The 19,074-nt window shown below is 44.8% G+C and overlaps 1 protein-coding gene across 1 annotated transcript in view; it reads right to left on the bottom strand.

Annotated features, from left to right (window-relative positions):
- The window catches only part of HIF1A (hypoxia inducible factor 1 subunit alpha), a 34,935-nt gene extending 20,285 nt beyond the window's left edge, over window positions 1-14,650 (bottom strand). The window contains exon 1 of the mRNA XM_084208288.1: window positions 14,401-14,650. Within this exon, the coding sequence (XP_084064414.1) occupies window positions 14,401-14,435 (35 nt within the window). The 5' untranslated portion in view covers window positions 14,436-14,650. The remainder of the gene's footprint in view (window positions 1-14,400) is intronic.
- Between the last annotated feature and the right edge of the window lie 4,424 nt (window positions 14,651-19,074).

Genomic DNA, 19,074 nt, shown 5'->3' with positions numbered 1-19,074 from the left:
ATCTATAACATTCTTTCCCTGACCTGCTGAGGTCTGTTCAGCAGGTCAGTCCGTGGCACTCTGCCCACCTTCAGGGCAGTGTTGGCTTTTTATACTAAAAACCAGGTGTACATTATTTACAATTATTTTCCAATACCTATCACTTACATAGACAGTCTGTCTCTACCTTAAACCAATCCAAAAGTGCCACCATCACCCAAATGATGGAGGCTAGGAAGAAGGAGAAAGAAGGACAAGGCACGCCCAGATTCCTCCATCTTGGGACCCCGAGCCCCCATTCTAAAAACCCCAAAATTCTACTTTTCACCCTGTGACAGACTAACTATCATTCTACTTAAACTTTTGTGGCTTGTAAATCCTCATATAAAGTTGGTATTTTTTTCCATGGGTCAAAATTAAAGACACAAGTGTCTTGGGCTCTGTGCCAAGGTCTCTGTGCCCCCTGGCAGGGGCTCAAGCCATCCAGGACAGCCAGACAGATGTCCTGGGTTCTGACAAGAACCCTTCCTGCTTATCTCATACCTTGAGTGCTGCCTCTTCAGCCTCCAAATCTGACCCTTCAAGCCTGTTCAACAAATTACAGAGCCCATAATTTCCAGCTCAATGCTCCAGCATGATGGATCATGTACATTCTCCAAGTTCTTCCTTTTTTACCACCCTTACAAAGCCCACCTAACAGGTCAGACAAGCAAGGGTACTCACTTAACATTAGATATGCTGCTTTTCAAGCAATCCAGAAAGTCCCTTCCCCAAAATCATATATGATGATTCTATGATTCACTCTTTCTACAGAAAAAGCCCCTTCCAGAGTCTCCCCTGTACTGGAAAACAATGCCTCATTCTCCTTCCACTGCCTCTGTAGACCTGCCTCCTCTAGACCACGAGGTGAAGAGCAGCTCACTGAGGGAAAGCACTGAAACAGTTCAGACTGTGAGTAACAGGGAGAATTCCCCCTTTTCCCAACACCCACACCAGGTCACTTCTGCCTCATGTCAGATGAGTTTTGAACTAAGCATTTTCACATAGGAGCTCCAAATTTTTCACACATACAAACAAGAACTAAGTGCTGCTGTGGTCCCTAAGGAAATAAATATGCTTTTATTTTTAAATTAGCAATACAAAACCACACACTATTATTGTATTAAAGTTTTCTTTTTATGCATTTAAATCTTCTGAAGGCACCCTGTCTTCATTTTGTATTCACCTGAGATATAAAAGGCAGTTGCAGTTTGGGAATTACTTTTTTTAAGATTTCACAAGACTTAAAAGCCATCTACTACCACTGCCAAATTCACACTGCTAAGGTCTGTGGATATGTGCAAAAATCCTTTTTAGTTAGCACACATCTTGTGAGAGGCACCACAAATTACAGAGCAAAAAAATTCACGAGCTAATGATCCCTGGGACATAATGAACCAGATTCAAAGAATCAGAGAATGGTTTGGGTTGGAAGTGACCTTCAAGATCGACCAGTTTCAACCCTCCTCCTGTGAGCAGGGACAGCTTCCACTATCCCAGGTTGCTCAGAGCCCCATCCAACCTGGCCTGGAACACTGGAATGGAGCAGCCACAGCTGCTCTGGGCACCCTGTGCCATGGCCTCACCACCCTCAGAATAAAGAGCTTCTTCCCAACATCTGATCTGTATCTCCCCTCTTCAGTATCAGCAAATGCATACCCAAAAAACACATTTTCAGCCCTTTACCTGCTGTGCTACCCACAGTGGTCAAAACCTTGCTTAGAACAGAAACACAGGTGTGACAATACTGTGTTGAATGTTGGAAGCACAAATGCCTTGACACATGGAAGAAGTTTAATAATCCATGAAAAAGACAGAATAAGCTATCAGAATCTCTTTTACAATTACTTTCCTTTTTACCAACTTGATAAAACTCTATGCCATCCCACCATTCTCTCCTCCTACTCCTGCCACTGCCAGCAGAGAAAACCTATCTCTGTGGAATGAGAAACATTAATGGATTGACATAATATTAATAAAGATCTTTGGAAAACTAACTTATGGTAATTATAGATGTAAAAAACTCTGGACATACAATAGTCCCATTGATTCCTGTGAATACAAACCCATGTCCCTCAGAATGGCAACCTTAAAATATCTGATAGTATTTCCCCATATTGCAGATTTCTTCACATAGAATTTCCCTGTGACAACAGATGTTCCTGTTGTAGTGATGGATATCTTGGTCTGAGAAGCTTGAGGCTCCTGACATACAGGTATATCTGGAAATAGCCATTACGAAAAGTCTGACCTTTAACAATACTGCAAAAATATTTTAGCTATTTAACCTGACTAATTAAATATTTATTACTGAAGATGGACCTCAAGTACCTTTTCTCTTGGTGGAAAACTAAGGGTGGAGAGAAAAAAAACACCTGGATTCTCTTTATCCTCTTTCTTGGACCACAGATTTCACTATAACTCTATTTTGTCAAAGGTATTTCAAGGTAACTGTCGTGGTTTAACCCCAGCCCACAACTAAGCACCACAAAGCTGTTTGCTCACTACCTGTCCCACCCTCGTGGGATGGGGAGCAAAACTGCAATGAAGTTGCAGTTTTCCTCCCCATGGGTCAACTTAAAAACAGTTTAAAAATTGAAACAAAATAATAATTGCAATGACAAGAGAGAACACATAAAGAAAGAAACAAGACTCAAGAGAAACAAGAGAGGCTCAACGCAATTGCTCACCCACCCTCTGACTGATGTCCAGCCCGTCCCAGAGCAGGGACCAGCACCTCCCAGCCAACTCCCCCAGTTTACACATTGGCCATCACACTCCGTGGTTTGGAATGTCTCTTTGGTCAGGCCAGGTCAGCTGTCCTGGCTGTGTCCCCTCCTGCCTTCCTGTGCATCTCCTCACTGGCACAGCAAGGGAAACTGAAAGTCCTTAACTCAGGGGAGGCCCTGTGCAACAACAACTAAAACCTCAGTGTGCTGTCAGCATTATTCTCCAAAACACAGCCCTGAACCAACTACTAGGAAGAAAATGAACTATATCCTAGCTGAAACTGTAACAGCAGCACAAGAAATTCTATTGCCTTAGACAGATTCACCTTTATACCTTTGATTTTTGTTAGCTACTCATTCAAGATCCCTTCACCAGCAAAATGTTCATCCTACAACAAAAACTCAAGAGAGAATTACAGGAAATAAATGGTTGCCATCCACCCAGATTACTGCAGTTTTGTCACTGCTTCCTTTTCAATTGCAGACACTTTTAAGTTAAAACTCCCCTGCTTTGGCAATCAAGCTGAGCACTTCAAGTCCACAGGTTTGTCAGGCTTGTGTGAATCATACAGAGCACTCAAGAGATGAAAACAGACAATAACCTCACAAGTTGGGATTTCAGCCCTTGTATTTTCTTTCTGATGGCCTAATGTTCTTGAAGTTTCCATATTTTGGCCAGGTTTTAGCACCCTTGGTAGCAGCCTTCAGCAGGAACAATCAAAATTTCTCTCAGCCATTGAATTATTAATTACCAACTGGAACGCTGCTCAAATCCAGCCCATAGTGCTTTCTGTTAAAAATTAATCCCAGAGTAAGATCATCAAGTGCTGCCAGCTGGAGCTGATGGGCAAAACACAAGGAAAAGGGGATGTTGGAACCAACCAGTGCTGCCTGAGTGGCAGCATCTCCTCTCCCTTTTACTACATGTTTCCTTTCTAGAAAGGCTGTTACTATAGATAGATGTTTAAACTGTACAGCACAACAGTTGGCTATTTTTAGTTGCTATTTAAACCTAAGCTGTAACCAATCTGAGTAAAACCCAGCCATTTAAATAGGAAGATTAACTACCAGCTTCAAAGAGCGTTTCTTTAATGGATCAAATTAATAGGGAAAAGGTCTTTCACAAATGAGGTTTAATTACCAAGTGAAGTCATTGTTGCCTCAACATTGAAATGCCACCAAACTAAAAAAAAAATTCTTTCCTATTGCGACTACTCTAAGCTTTGTTACAATTGCATAAAGTAAATTAAAAAACACACATCAGCATGTATAGCTGCTCACAATTTTCTGTGTAGTCAATTAAATGACACTGAATTCCTGTAAAGAAAACCTATTTCCAAAGTGAGCATTCTCCTCACCAGAGGGGAAGGAAAGGGAGCTCAGGGAAGGGGATTTTAAACAGTGAGATGTGAAGTGCCACAAAACCAGTTTAAACAAATCATATCACTACTCTTATCTGTTATTTTGGAGCTGCCCCTGTGTAAAGCTCATGATCTTCTCAACAGAAAGAGCATTCTGCAGAAAAGGAGCCAGAAAAAGCTCCATTTAAAACAAACCCCAAACTTCAGAGCTGTATTGCAGCCTTCTGCTCTCAGTCTGGCACGAAACAAAAACACCTCAAGAGCCTGAAGAAAACCTCAGCTGCTGAGTGGATTATACATGCAATGAAAATATCAGAAATGCCGGTGCTGGACAGGAAATTGCATGCATTTGCAGGTCTGATTTTTCCTGCACAATTTCAGTGCCAGACATTCATTTCCATTTTGTATTTCTACCACCAGAATACAGAAGCAGAGAATCATAAGCACGTTATCCATGAGAGCTCACTGAAAGCAGTTTCACTGACCCCTTTAAACCCAATAGCACTTCTTATATATAAGAGATGTTTATATGCAATAGCTGCATAAAATCTGAGCTCCAGAAGATATTTGAGTTACAAACCCAGAGCAAAAGGGTGTTTTACAACAAGGACTCACTGCAGCTGAACCAAGAGCTCAGCTAAAGGATATAACCCAGACTCCCACTCCCTGCCTCAAATCATGGTGAATAGAAACAAAGTTGTACAGCAACATTTGCCCAACAGCCTTGAGAACAAAGCACACCCGCAGCAACCCACTAGTTACAGATGTTAATATTGGCCTCTCTACTTGAGTGTGCAGCTCCTGTCCTCAGGCTCATACAAACCATGTGAGCCACAGCATCTCCCAAATAACACATCATTCCCCATACCATCCCAAAGACCCCTCCACAGCAGATTCCTACAACTGAGCCACAACTGGTAAATTTTGGTTGAAAATACTTAGAAAGAAAATGGTCAATGGATAGAACTTAAAATGTGTAGCAGTCAGCTTTGTCGCCTTCTGGCTTTTAAAGTCACCAACCAGCATTAAAAAAATTTTTATACTGTGTACATATTATTTGATTAAAAAAAAAAAAACCAAGATGTTTCCTTTATGTCACTTTGCCATGGTTACAGATTTTCTCCCATTCAAACTTACTAATTCTCTAATCAGGCACATTTTATTCTATAGGGGTTTTCAGTTCCCATGTAAAATAACTTGTGCATGATTAATTAACCCAGGCTCATCTTTCTCGATACAGGTTGTGAAAACCTTCTAAAATATAAACATCTTCCAATAGCAATTCACATTTTTCTCTTTAGATTGGCTTTCTTCAACCAAGTGGCTTTGTATTTATCACATTATTTGTTCCTAAAGTTTGATAGACATATACATTGTAGGAAACAAGAAATCCTAATTAGTAATGTGCCTCAAATCTGGTAGCATCTTCTTGAGCTTTAACCAGTTTCCAGTTCTGCCATTAATTGCCATCATTTGCCAGTAAAAGATTCAGATAATATTTCCATGTTAGAAACAATCTTTCCTCTCAGACTGCAAAATTACTCTAGGAAACACCTGGCTTAGAAATGGAGTCACAAAAACTACATCCACTATAATATAGCTTCATTTTTTTCTTCATTACACCAAAAAAAAAAAAAGTCAGTAATATACTAAAAGTATATATGACATCAGGATGGTGTTGGAACTTTAGAAAGTAGACCTGCAAAGTGGTCTCACATTTAAGGCTGAATGCATTCCTGTGGTTGATATAAAACTTGGTCACCTTTTCAGGCCCAGCCTAAGCAAGGCATTTCTGGCAGCACAGCTGAACAGGACAGAGGGGCAGCTCCTGGTTTGCAGCCATACCCTGCAGAGCACCCAGAATAACCAGTTGTGTCCATGTGGAGTGCACATGGCTCAGCCCTGGGCTTGTACCACCAACCACTCTCACCTACAGCCAAAGACTGTTAGGACAAAGTTTACTCTCCTGACTGTGCTACACAAACACTTGGGGTTTTTCACTGTTTGTAAGATCTGTGTTTTGTCCAGAGCTGCTAGCCATGATACCTGCTAAATTACTCCTCCATGGAAAGGAGGTCCAGGCAAGCCCAGCACTTAGCACAGAGAAACTAAAACAGTGGAACTGCTCTATCGGCGACTTCATATAAAAAACTGGTTTATAGTTTTTACCACTCAAATCCAGTTTTTTAGGTATAGGGGATCTAAGGAGCTGATCAACTTCAACAAGGAGGGACAGAGCTGCAGTGTTAGCACCATCTATCAAGTCTTGAGACAGACCCACACCAACATGGCCCAGAGTTGCAGGCAGCCCCGAGAGCCCGATTCCCTCTCCCTCCCAGCCCTGCAGTGACACACTTGTCTGTCCTGACCAGCAGCCCAGACTGTTCGTCCCTCAGCAGGCAAACTTTTTCCAAATTGGTTGGGAGGGGTGCTCCTTCCTCCTATTGCAGCTCTACAGAATTACTGCAGTCTCTCAGCTGCCAGTTCTCCATGAGATTGCGGTTACAGCTTTGACCCACCTTGCTTTGACATTATTTCCTCTTAAAGTATTATTGCTTTATGGCCAATTTTATTTACTAGTTCTTCTTACGATCTAGTCTGTGTAGAGAGTTCTTGTGAGGAAAAAAAAAACCCACACCCAAACCTCGTGTGTAATCAGAAGCATGTGATTACACAGAAGAAAGTCTTGCCCCTCATGAATTAATGAACATCACAGCCCACTAATCCAGCTCAGGAAAAGAACTCAGAAATTCCTTACATACAGTATGAATGATTTAGAAGAGATTTAACTGCAGAAACTAATGTAATATCCAAGCAGAAACAATGCCGCCGTACATAAACTATCAGAAGTCATTCCTTTGTATATTTCTTTTTAACACAGCAATTCAAACCATTTTCTTTACATAGCATAGTTACAGGCATTTCCTATAGCCTGACTACGACCAAAACAAACCCCTAACTGATAAAACTAACAAATCAGGAGAGCAAGCAGGCAGGTCAGCCTGGATTAGCTACAGCAGCACAAATGCTCTGAAAGCCACCAGCGTTTGCAAAATGAGAGTGGGGAGAGGCAGCGAGAGGAGACTCACTCAGCTCACCTAGAGAAGCCTTACCCCACAAAGTCCAGATAAACAAACACCCATCCTACAGACAAATCACAGCACACAGGAGCCAGCAGCAGAGCCTTAATGGCCTGAACCCACCACAGCACCATGCTGACAAGATTATCCATCATCTGGATTTGGCCTTGAATTGACCTGAAACCCCAACTACCTCCCCACAGAGAAAATGTGAGTAAGAAGGGAAAAGCTTAAATATTGTCATTTCTAATTTAGATCATGGTGAAGTGATTCTATCATGTCTTGCTATACAGTGTAACCCACCCACAGTTTACCTTTGCATTGTAATATTCTGTTTTAAAATAACCACATGGCGTACAGCGGTGGCATGTAAGATTTTTGTTTTCAGCTACGTTATTTGGCTTTTTCTTGAATATATTTTTTTCCCTTAATTATTTGTGCTTTACCCTTCAGGATTAAAGGTACATGGTAGTAAAATTGTGTTTATTATTACAGAAAAATCAGTGCTATTCAAAAGGGATATCTGAACACAGGCTTGACAGAACTAGACACTAAGTGCTCTCCTCCCTTCAGCCCTTCTGCTTTTGCTTCTACCAAGCTCACAAAAAATGATGCAAAACATATCCCCAAGATATCTGTCAGGCTCTCAGTTAACAATGTTTTAGAACTGGTCTACCTTCAGACAGACACAGACTCTTGATAAAGTAACTAATTTTAGTCTAAATTGTGGCATTAAAATGTTTCTTCTGTTTTGTTCACTGCATTTGCTTGTAAGACTGGAGGCTGGACATTTTCCCTCATTGCTTCCATCCAAGTTTCATCCCTTTACCTCAAGTTCCTCAACTGCTTTCAGTTAACAGGGTATTTTGTAATCAAAGGTTTTTAAGAAAAGGGTAAAAAAAAAAAAAGAACAGAAGTAAGAGATATCAAGTTTTATTTTTTCTGTATGAATAAAGAACAGACCCACTAAGCAGTCAAGAGAAACATTTACAACAATAGCTAGGACAAAAAGCCTGCAGCAATGTCAGCTCAGCATCCAATAGACTCAATAGGGTGCAAGGAAAAAGTCCTTTCTGAAGGACTGAAAACCAAAATTCCCATCCCCAGCTAAACCTTCCTTTCTTTAGTTTAGCTAGTGGAGGTTGCAGCCTTTATATTTGATGTGGATTACTTTACGTCTTCCAAGGGAGGTGAACAAGAAGCAAACATAAGGCGGTAAGCCTTTAGTAACTCCCTTTGTAACATAATAGTCCATTTACTATTCTCATTTGTGAGCAAAAACAGGAGGCTTGGCCTCAAATCCTTTTGCTTCTTGAAATACACAAATTTTCATAAAGTGACATCAGTCTAGCTTTGGTTTAGGATTGACAATGAAAGAACTCATTCTGGTAAACAAAACAGGTCATCTTTTCCAGGTAACATTTGCAGGATTATTACAAATCGAGTCAAAATGTTTATTAAATCAGTTGCTTGGTAAAACCTTCCACTGTTGAAATTATAATCAGTGCTGCTGATTCAGTATCCTCAATTTTTCACTTGGAGTTCAGGCTCTATTTTAATGCAGTGAGTTAAAAGATTTGTTGTAACATTTCTCAAAATGCTTAAGGAGCATTCATTCACACCAAATTAAACAGAAGCTGCACAGTATCTCTGCTAACACACACACAGTTATGCTTTGGCATCTTTAAGGAACAACAGTGGACCATCTTGAAGCACCAGTTCTTCTCCAGTGCCAGCAAAGCCATTTTGAATTTCTTGGTACTAAAATATCTCAAGCTTTTAAAGGGCTGCATTTCTCTACTAGTCCCAGTGTTATCAGACTTCAACAGGAAGAAAGGACAGATTATGCACATGATGAAACTGCTCTTTATCAATGCACTGAGTTCTCAAACCCAACCCCCAGGCTGGTATGAGCAGGCATAGCTTCAACCCAGGCTGTGGCTCCACATCAAAGAACCCTGGAAGTGTTCATCACCTACATAAAGTGCATTCAAAAAATACATATGCTGACATGCATTCACTTGCTTCCATGCTCCTAATGATTTCAGAATGTAACTTTTGTAGAGATTTTTATTCCAAGCTAAATAGCAGAGATCTCAGAGAAAAATCTCAACAGGCTTCATGTCCAATGGTAATTTGGAAACCTGTATCTTCCTTGAATTTTCAGTCATTAAAGTGCAAAGGCTCATCTTCTCTCCTGCAGTCCCCAGCATCACAAAACCTCCCTGTGTGGAGGTTTTGTGGTTCCCTCAGTGGAAAACTCAGATTCTCTTGCATTCTCTTCCATCCCCTCTAATACAAAGGAAATTTCTCAGGACAGGCTCAAAATGCTCAGACTTTCTCAAATTCAAAAGGGAAAGGGCTGTTATAACATGAAAAGATGATTAAGGTCCAAGTTCTTTTCATGCATTACCTAGGTGGTTATTCTGAGGCATGTAAACACCTGCCCATATAACTGTGTGTGTGAAGATAAAAGGTGCAATAATCTGGAACATTCCTTCCTTTTGGACACCAGCTTGCTAGGAACAGGTATGGGGTACTGTGCCTTCTTGTAAAGCTCTTGCAAGATTTGTTTTTGTTTTGAATCTGCTTGTTTTATAAAGAACACATCTTGTAATTGAAATGGTATTTGCATCTCCTTGGAAGTATCATCAGGAAAAGCTTGATGCTCTTGTACACCACCACTAAACCACGTGGGACTTCCCTCCTGGGTTTACTTAGCCATGCACACTCTACAAACAGGTAAAAATTATTTTGTTGGCCCATCCTAACACCAAAGCTCTTTAGGAATAAAATTAATACTGCCAAATTCTCTTTGGTAGTACAAAAAAAAAAAAAGGACTTTCAAAATCAGCAGCTTCTGTCATTCAACGTCCCCTTTAATATAAAAAATCTCATGCAAACCTACTTGAAATCCAGCATTCTAACACAAACTGGTGCGATATTACTACTGAGCAACATGAACACATCCAAGAATTCAATCCACTGTGTTACACAGGCTCAGCAAGAGTCCTCCAGGCTTCCAGGCTGGAAGCACACCAACAGGAACATGCACAATCTTAGGAGTTTTGGGTTTACACTGCAACACCGCTGACATTTGACAGTGTTATTAATATTTATTGACTAATTTTTTTTATTCCACTTCACCATCAGGAATCAGAGTCTTGGAACCAGACACACAAACTCCAGGCATTATAGTTCAAGGACAGGGAGGAATAAAGGTCTCTGGCTGCTTGCACAACGTGCAGGGGAGGAAGCGAGCACCTGCAGGTGAATTCACGCATCACACACATGACAGCAGCGTGGTCTCCTCTGGTGGCAGTAGGAGGACAGCATGGCACAGCTCCTCAAGGCTTACAAAGGGCATGCCACCTTAGCCTAACCTAAGTAAGCCCTTGATGGGCACTTCTGATAAGAGAGAAACCAACCAGAAGATGGGGATGGCAATTAAATGAGAGAATAAAATCGATTATCCACTTCACACCTCCACCTTTAAACCAACTGTTGACTTAACTGCCACACTTAGGGTGCTGATAAGAGTGTGCAGCTACGTTTGTTCCCCCCCCACCACACCTTCCAAAAATGGTCCAGCATGTACTCTAGGAAAGGAAGAAAGGAAAAGCATTTCAACAGAAGGTTGAACTGCTAGAAAAGCTTGAAAGGACTTCAAAAAAAAACCTCTTACTATCACATCACCCTGTTATAGACCCCCTGACAACCTGGACCATCTGATCACAGCTGTAGCACCCTCCTTAGATAAGCGTGGACTGGTGGTTGGTATTTCAGGCGCCCCAACCAAGAGACCCAGACTGCAGACACTGTGTTTTAAAGGGCAAAGCAAGCATGACTGTAAACAAAAACCAGAAAACCCTCCTGCTGCTTCCATCAGCTCACTGGCAAATTATCAGACCTTCACTGATAAATGGAACCAAAGCACCAGCAGAGCAAAATTATGGAACAATTTCTGCAGCAGGCAAATCCTCCACAGCTATTCTTCCCTAATTTTCAGTGCCTTGATGCTCATGAGGACAGGCAGTAGCACTATGCTGTCCCCTTCATCTTTAGTGGGCACTGGAAAGCCATTTCTGGTCTTTTTTATTAAAGGAATTCTATAAACTTTTCATGTTTGAGGCAGTGCAAAGGACAACACAGGTAAGTCCTATGGCAAGGCAACAATCCAGAAAAATCCAGAAAGCAGTAAAACCACTGTTCTATGAGCCAGAAACCACTCAGCCTTCCCCATACCTGTGGGGAGACTACAGGAGATTTACTGAAAGATTCCTCCTCTTCTTACAGCCCAGATTATACAAAAGGGTTTTGTATTCACTTTCTACTCCAGCAACGGTGGCTCAGTTCCCCCAGTGCCGAGAGAAATTAACAGACAAAAGCAGTGACACATCCAATCCTAAAGACCTCACACAGGTTTAAAAAAAAAAGGGGCAGCCACTGCCCCTCTGAGCCATCAGCACAGGGTACAGCCTTCTCAAACAGACTCTGGAGCTGGACTTCGGTGGCAAAAATCCAGCAGAAAACCCCTGATCTTCCAAATCATCCCCCTTAGACAATAAGAAAGAAGTTTCAAGGCCCAACTCTGAGAAACTGAAAAGGTGAAGTTCTTCTGTGAGGCACTCATATCAGGATATTAAATTTCACTGGCTTATACCATCTTAAAACCCAGAATGAATACTCCAGAAATCACTTGTTTTTATTTAGCACCTATGGCATTAAAAATATGTATTTTATGTTATAAAGACTTACAGCACACTAGAAAAATGAATCTGGGTTACCTACCAGCTGCAAGCCACTACAAAAGTAAGGACTAACCCATAACCTTAAATGGCTCATTTACTTAAAAAGGCACCAAAATTCCTCTGCTAATAGTGAAGTGTCACAGCACAGACCGGAGGAAAAGCTTTTCATTGCATCAGCCATCTACACACTGGAGTTTGTTAAAAGAATATTGAGAAAAATCTCATACTTCTCAACAAAACCTTAAATTTGGCTCAAATGAGTGTCGATGAGCAAACAAAGCTCCCAACAACTCTGTTTCGCTCACTCCGTGCACTGAAATGCTGTCCTTGCAGCACCTGGGGGAAAACCCAGGAGCACATCAAAGTGATACAACTACTGAAGAATGGCTAAAACCCAAATAATTCAGTATCTAATCACGGTGCTGACACTTGATTTCTTAGGGAATCTTGACCCCTCTACATATATGTGAGGCTTGGAACCACATCAAAAAATGGACTCAACAGGCCAGTATAAAAATCCACACCTCCAGATACTGCCATGACCAAATTTCACCTTAAAGACTAATAAGACAAACTTGGGCAAATTCCATATTTTCTGAATCTCATAGCTTATAATTAAGTAAACAACAAGCTTTACATTAACTATCAAGAGATAAACACTATCCACATACAAGCAGAGGGAGAGGCAAGGAATAAAAGGATCTTAACCCATGGCAAAATTGAGGTGTACTGTATATACAATTAGCCAAAGTTTTATCATCAAAGATGATAAACAACAGGACATAAGGGACTTCTCCCTTCAAGGTATTCTGAATATGGACACTATCAAACCTAAACCCTTCAAAAACAACCCAGCTTTTTGAGAAATGCTTGATATTTCCATGAAGTTCTCTGCTGAGCTCATATCCTTCCTTTTTTTGCTTAGCCATCTTCACTCAACTGTACATCCACAGCCCCCAGGATGAATGTACCACAGACACAGCTTTATGTTTTCCATTAAAACCCAACAACAGGAGTAATGGGAATATTCTTTTATAAGAAACATTCCCGACTTTGAACTTTGTCTGCAGGAAACTGAAAACAACAAATTCTCTTTCTTAAGCCCTGCCTTTAGGAAGGAAGGATAAGCTTTGCATACTCATTCTTGCATTCTGAAGAAAGCAGATTACATCCAGGATAAGGGAATTCAAAAAAAAAAAAAAAAAAAAAAAGAAAGAAAAAGTTCTTCAGTGGGGCAGAACGGTAAGTAAAAAATAACAAATGCTCAAGGGCAAAAGAAAAAAATAAAAAAGAATAAATAAACCAATAAACAAACAAAAAAGTATCAGAAAACAACTCAAGTCTCAAACCCCCTTCCTAGACCTGCCACTAAATTAGGGCATCAGAGCAAAGCGCAGGTTACTCATTTTGGTTGCAACATTTTCCCACAGGCTTCCCAAGAGCCATCCGCCTGGAGTAGAGAAACTGGAGGCTGAGTGCCACCCCAGGTGCCCCCCTGTTGGGATTTCACTGAACCCAGAGGCGTTTCTCCCCCATCCCAGCCCGGCACGGGCTCCAAAGGCGCTCCAAGGGAGCCGGTGCTGTCCGGGCGCTCCCCGCTCATCACAAAGCTCACCATCCATTTTACAAGCCGGCCAGGGCTCCTTCCCGACACAACTTACACGCTGGAACACTTACTGCGCTTAACCTGCTCAGATGACCCTTGGATACAAGGGCAAGCAAAACCCATCTCGAAGAATTAAAAGCCGAGAAAAGGTATCGATAGCCATATAAACAAACCTTCTGCAGATGGCGAACACGGCAATTAATCCCCCCACAAAGCCCCACCGCCGGGACCGGCTCACCCGAGCCCCCCGGCTCCTTAAACTTCACCGCCTAACAAAGGCTTTTAAGCCTTTTATTCCCCCCCCTTCCCTCTAATTTGCGCTTACAATCCTCGGTGAATTATTCATACTCCTCAACTCACATTGTCCATCCGCCCCCCCCCCCCCCCCCCCCAACTCCGCACCCCCTTTACACCTCCCCAGCGCGACTTTTGGGGATTTTTTTTTTTAAAGCTTAATATCTCCAGATTGCGAACCGACCCTTTTCCGCACAAAGCCGGGGCACGGCGGGCTCGGAGCGCGCCGGGCACGGGGCACGATCAATCCCTGCCCGCTCATTTCCAGGAGCGGAGCAGCCTCCGGGTCGCTCCCCGGCACGGCGGCCGACACCGGCCGCTTCCCCCCCGGCCCCGCCGCCAGCCCCGAGCCCCGGCCCGCTCCCCCCGCCGACAAAATGGCGACGTGGACGAGAAGGAGAAGGAGGAATGGAAGAGCGGAGCGCTCCGCGGGCCGGGGGAGCGCGGGGAGGGCAGCGGGGAAGAGGCCGAGGAGGGGGCGGCGGTAACAAAGCAGGGGGCGGCGGGGACCGGCAGCAGCGAGCGGGGGGAGGCGGGGGGCGGGCGGCGCGGCATCGGTACCTCTTCTTGTCGGTGACGCCGCCGGGGCTGTCCATGGCGGCGGGATGGCTTCTCCTCCCGCCGGCTCCCTGGATGCGAGGCGGCCGCGGCTCCGATGGCCGCCACGGGGCTCGGAGAGATGGCGGCGCTGGCCGGGTCTGGGGCCGCGCGGGCTCAGAGCATCGGGGCACAGGCTGCGGGGAGGTGCGGGCGCGGCGGCGGCGGGCGCGGCGCGGGGCCCGCGCTGCGCCAGTGAGAAGCGGCGGCGCGGCCCGGCCCCTGCGCGCGGGGTCAGCTGAGCGCTCAGCTGGGCGGGGGCCGGCGCCTCACGTGCGGCGCTGCGTGCGGGGCGGGCCCGGGCCCGGCCGGCCCCACAGCACCGGCCCCACTGCACCGGCCCCATAGTGCCCGCCCCACAGCGCCCCGCCAGCGGGGGAGCTCGGCCCCACAGCGGCCCCACTGCACCGGCCCCATAGTGCCCGCCCCACAGCGCCCCGCCATCGGGGGGCTCGGCCCCACAGCGGCCGCCGGCGGGGGACTCGGCCCGGCCCCACTGCACCGGCCCCACAGCGCCCGCCCCACAGAACCCGCCGGCGGGGGGCTCGGCTCGGCTCGGCCCCACAGCGCCGGCCCCACAGAGCCCGCCCCACAGCGGCCGCCGGCAGGGGCTCGGCCCGGCCCGGCCCGGCCCGGCCCGCTCCGAGCACCCCCTGCGCGGATCCTGCCCCAGATCGCACCCCCGTGGGCACAGCGCGAGGAGTTAGTCCCTTCTTTATCTCCTTCTTTCTTCCTTTTTCACGTAACTTTGCTCAATGCTTGGCTCCGCTGCCTCTCCCAAAGGTGTCGTAGTAGAATGAAAACCCAGGACGTTTAGAGTCATAGAATCATCGAGGTTGAAGAGACCTTTAAGATCACCCAGTCCAAGCATCCACCTGGCACTGCCCCTAACCCGCATCCCCCAGCGCCTCTACAACACCTCCAGGGATGGTGATTCCACCACCAGCCTGTTCCAATGCCTGGCCATCCTGACAGAGACATTTTTATTTTCTACTATCTAATCTGAATCTTCCCTGTCTTGCCTTAAGAGCATGTCCTCCTGTCGTCTCACTGCAACCACGGCAGCAGAGATCTCCCTACAACCTCCTCTCAGTCAGTTTTAGACAGTGATGAAGCCCCTGGTGAATCTCCTCCAGGTGAAGCAAACCCAGCTGCCACAGCCACTCCTCACAAGACATTTTCTAGTCCATTTCCAGTTAAAGGGTTCAGAACCTCACATTAATTAAAGGGAGCAGTCAGCTCCACAGCCGGGCAGCCCAGAAGGGGAACTGACAGATAATTAGGCACATTTCAAGCAAGTTTTACAACTTCCCAAGCCCGAACCAAACCCTACAGCAGAGCCAGGAGGCTGGACCAGGGCTGTGCTGAGACACTGCAGGCCCTCTGCCTTCCCTGCTACCCACCCGGGCTGGCCCAGATCCAATTCCACCATCCCAGTGCCTGTGTCCAGTTTTCCTCTCCCTGCTCCCCCCATGGAAGCCTGGCCGCAGGCACTGCTCATCTGAGAGCCCCAGGATCTCCTGCTAACCTTGGCTGGCCCTGGAGGCTGAGCAGGAGGGGCTGGACAGTGTTCACTGGCACTGACATGGCCACACAGGCAAGTGGCCTCTTGGATTAGGAGTCAGGATACAGCCATGGGAGAGCAAGGAGAGAAAAACTAGGGGCAGAGCCCCAGTTTTAACATGTAAAGTTAAAAGCTTTAGCTCTGTACCCTTAGCTCAGGGTCGTGTGTGGGTGAGCGCTCTGGGGAGGCAGGAAAGGCACAGTTCCAGGTGGAGTGACCCCACAGAGCTCAGGGGTTCCCTTACATCTTGTGAGCTCCCACTAGCAAGGACTTCAAGTGACCATCTGGAGCTGAACCTTACGAGACTACTCAGTTTGCAGCTCAGCAGTAATGATACCTTTAAAAAAAAGCAGCTTTGACAGGCATAAGTGGCATTCTTTAGCTGCTGTGTGCACGTGTGGTGACATAAGAAACACCTGCAGGGCAATGTAGATGGTGCTTCAGTACTGCACCTTCCTAACACTTCTGCTGTGGATTCCTGACTCCCGGTAACAAGCAGTTGGTTTAGGGATACACTCATAGGTGTTCTGTGTTTGGGGGAGTTATTAATTTTTTTTTATTTAGAAGAAGAAAAAGCAGTGACTGTGACATTTGTTAGCAATCACAAGGAGTTCCTGTATGAAAAGGATTGCTTCTGCCCACAGCACTCAGATACATGGAAGAGGCACAGGTGCTTCTGACTACTTTTATTCCTTCAAGGTTTTTCCATCCAAACACAGACAAAGCCCAGCTCTGCTTTGCTTATGAGCTGTGACAACACGACAGCCTGTGGCAGTGTGGCTGTGAACTACTGATATTTCTGTTGTTCTGTGCTCACTGGAGCCTCGAGAAGAAAAACAATCTAAGCAAGACTCAACCTCAAGTGTCTTGCATAAGTACCAAGAAGCCCTCCCCAAGGGCTCACAGACAACTTTATCTTTCAAAATGAAGTATAGGCAGCTCAAACATAGGAAGAAATTCAGTTGTGCACTGCAACTGAGCAGGGTTTTTTAGTCTGTTCACAGAGTCACCATAACAGCCCCTAGAGAATTTTCTGGTTAAATGGGAAGGAATCTCCTGGTGGGTGCAGAAATGACAAGGCCAGCTCAGTGCCACCTTCCCCACCAGAGCCTCTGGATGGACCCAGGGAGTTTTGGTAGTGAAGTAATGATAACAGAGGTACCTCCCATGCCTTAGAGGAGGCTGGTGCAACTCAGAGCAGCCGTTGCAGCTTCTCTGATCTCTCAGATTGAGGTTGAAGTGGTTCCTGGTGAGCCTGGCACACTTGAAAGTGAAAGCCTCTCCTTTACTTTGACTGCAATCTCAGTGCCCTTCAAAGACCAAGAGGCACTTGATGCGGTCTGGACCAGGGACTGCTGAGTTGTAACCTACAGAATCCACCTTACCCTACCCAATAAGATTTTATTTCCACTCTTGTCACTCTTTGAATGACAATTTTAGTCCCTATATAAGCATGGATATCTTCGGATTCACTTGTGCACCTTTATTATTGCTATCCAAATGCACATAATGTGCAATACATCAAAAGGGTTTCTCATTGAGTATTCTTACCTAAGGTTCTGCTCTCTTTAAATCACTTGGACACAACAGTTTGAGATGTGTTGGTGACCCCTGAGTAAAAATCACTGGAGAAAAATCCCAGTCTACACTTTGCTAATGCTGCTCAAATGATTATTTAAAGATATCAGACTTCCCAGCATGAACTGTCTGGGGAGCTGTGAGTAAGTGCTGTGGTCTCCTTACGAGACACATTTCTTTCATGCCTAACATGCTTACCCCGAGCTCATAATAAAGAATAATGCTTCAAAACCCAGCTGTGTTTCAGAAGGGTGTTAGTGGAAACTTGCTCTGCAATTAAGCATTTCTTACTGTAGCAGGTTTTGAGAGATGTTAAGCAAATGCTCTCCCTCACACACATCCTTCCCTTTATTAAACTTTTGCGTCACTCCTCTAATAGTCTGCATTTACACTTTCTTTCCCGCTTTCCCAGTGGCTGATAACAGAAACTTATTCCAGTATATGATGCCTTAGTCACTTTTCTTGACCTTTATTGCTGCTCTAAGTTCACACTCACGCTTACGTTAGAGAACTTCCTGAACACAATGGTGTTTGCATATGACTAATTAGGGCAAATGCTCAAGCTGATGAGTCAGCAAACGGCTCGGGAGGACAGCGGCAGCGGCTCGGCGGCAGAACGAGTCGGGGGGAAGATGAGAGAAGTGCTCCTGCCTGTGCCTTCGGATCTGTTTGCTGATGGAAACAGGTCTGTCACCGTGATGGGCTCTGTAGGCATTTACCAAATGCATCCCCGTCAGAGCTTCTGACTTCGGCGGGAAGAAGTCAGGGATTTAATTAAGGCATTTTACTTCCCAGGAGCACTCACCATTTCTGAGCAGGGACTCACCGGGCAGGCAGAGGGTGTTAAAGAAAAGCTCCATGTATCTCTCTGGAGCTGGCAGCTCACACCACAGAGGACACAAACAACCTGCCCTCAGCACTGGCTTTCCTGGGCTTTTGCTTCATTGTACAGCCCCCCGTGATGCCTTGAGAGGCTACCTAGAACCTAGAGGCTATACTGTGTTAAAGGAATAAAGTATTTATAAATATTTATTAAATATTTATAACTATTTATTAAAAAGGTCTTCAAAGGATACACCTTGCGCATTAGCAGAGCCCAGCCAAGAGTACACGATGGACAACGTGTCACGTTTTCAAAACTTTTATAACTTTTGGTCCATTTCCATATTGGGATTAATTGTCCAATTCCAGCTCCAGGTGATGCAGTCCCATCCTTCCAGATTGCTCTTCTCAATTCCCTGTTGTTTACACTTTTTGAGGCTGAAGCTGCAATGGTGTCCTTGGTTCTCAGGTTAGAAAAGGATTGTTTTTCCTAATAGTGAAGAGAACTTGCCTACAATTTTTATGAAGCTCAGAGCTGTATACTAATGCAGTACAGAATCTGAAAAATATGAAAGCTAAAACTTAAGGCACCACCTACATGAAGGGAATTAACACTCATTGGTTCAGTAATTGAGCTATAATCAAAGGTACATTCTAGTCTATCAATATTTGAC

Source organism: Fringilla coelebs, assembly GCF_963513975.1.
Source record: "Fringilla coelebs genome assembly, chromosome: 6".
NCBI classification, from domain to species: domain Eukaryota; kingdom Metazoa; phylum Chordata; class Aves; order Passeriformes; family Fringillidae; genus Fringilla; species Fringilla coelebs.
This window is presented reverse-complemented; position numbering and strand designations above follow the sequence as displayed.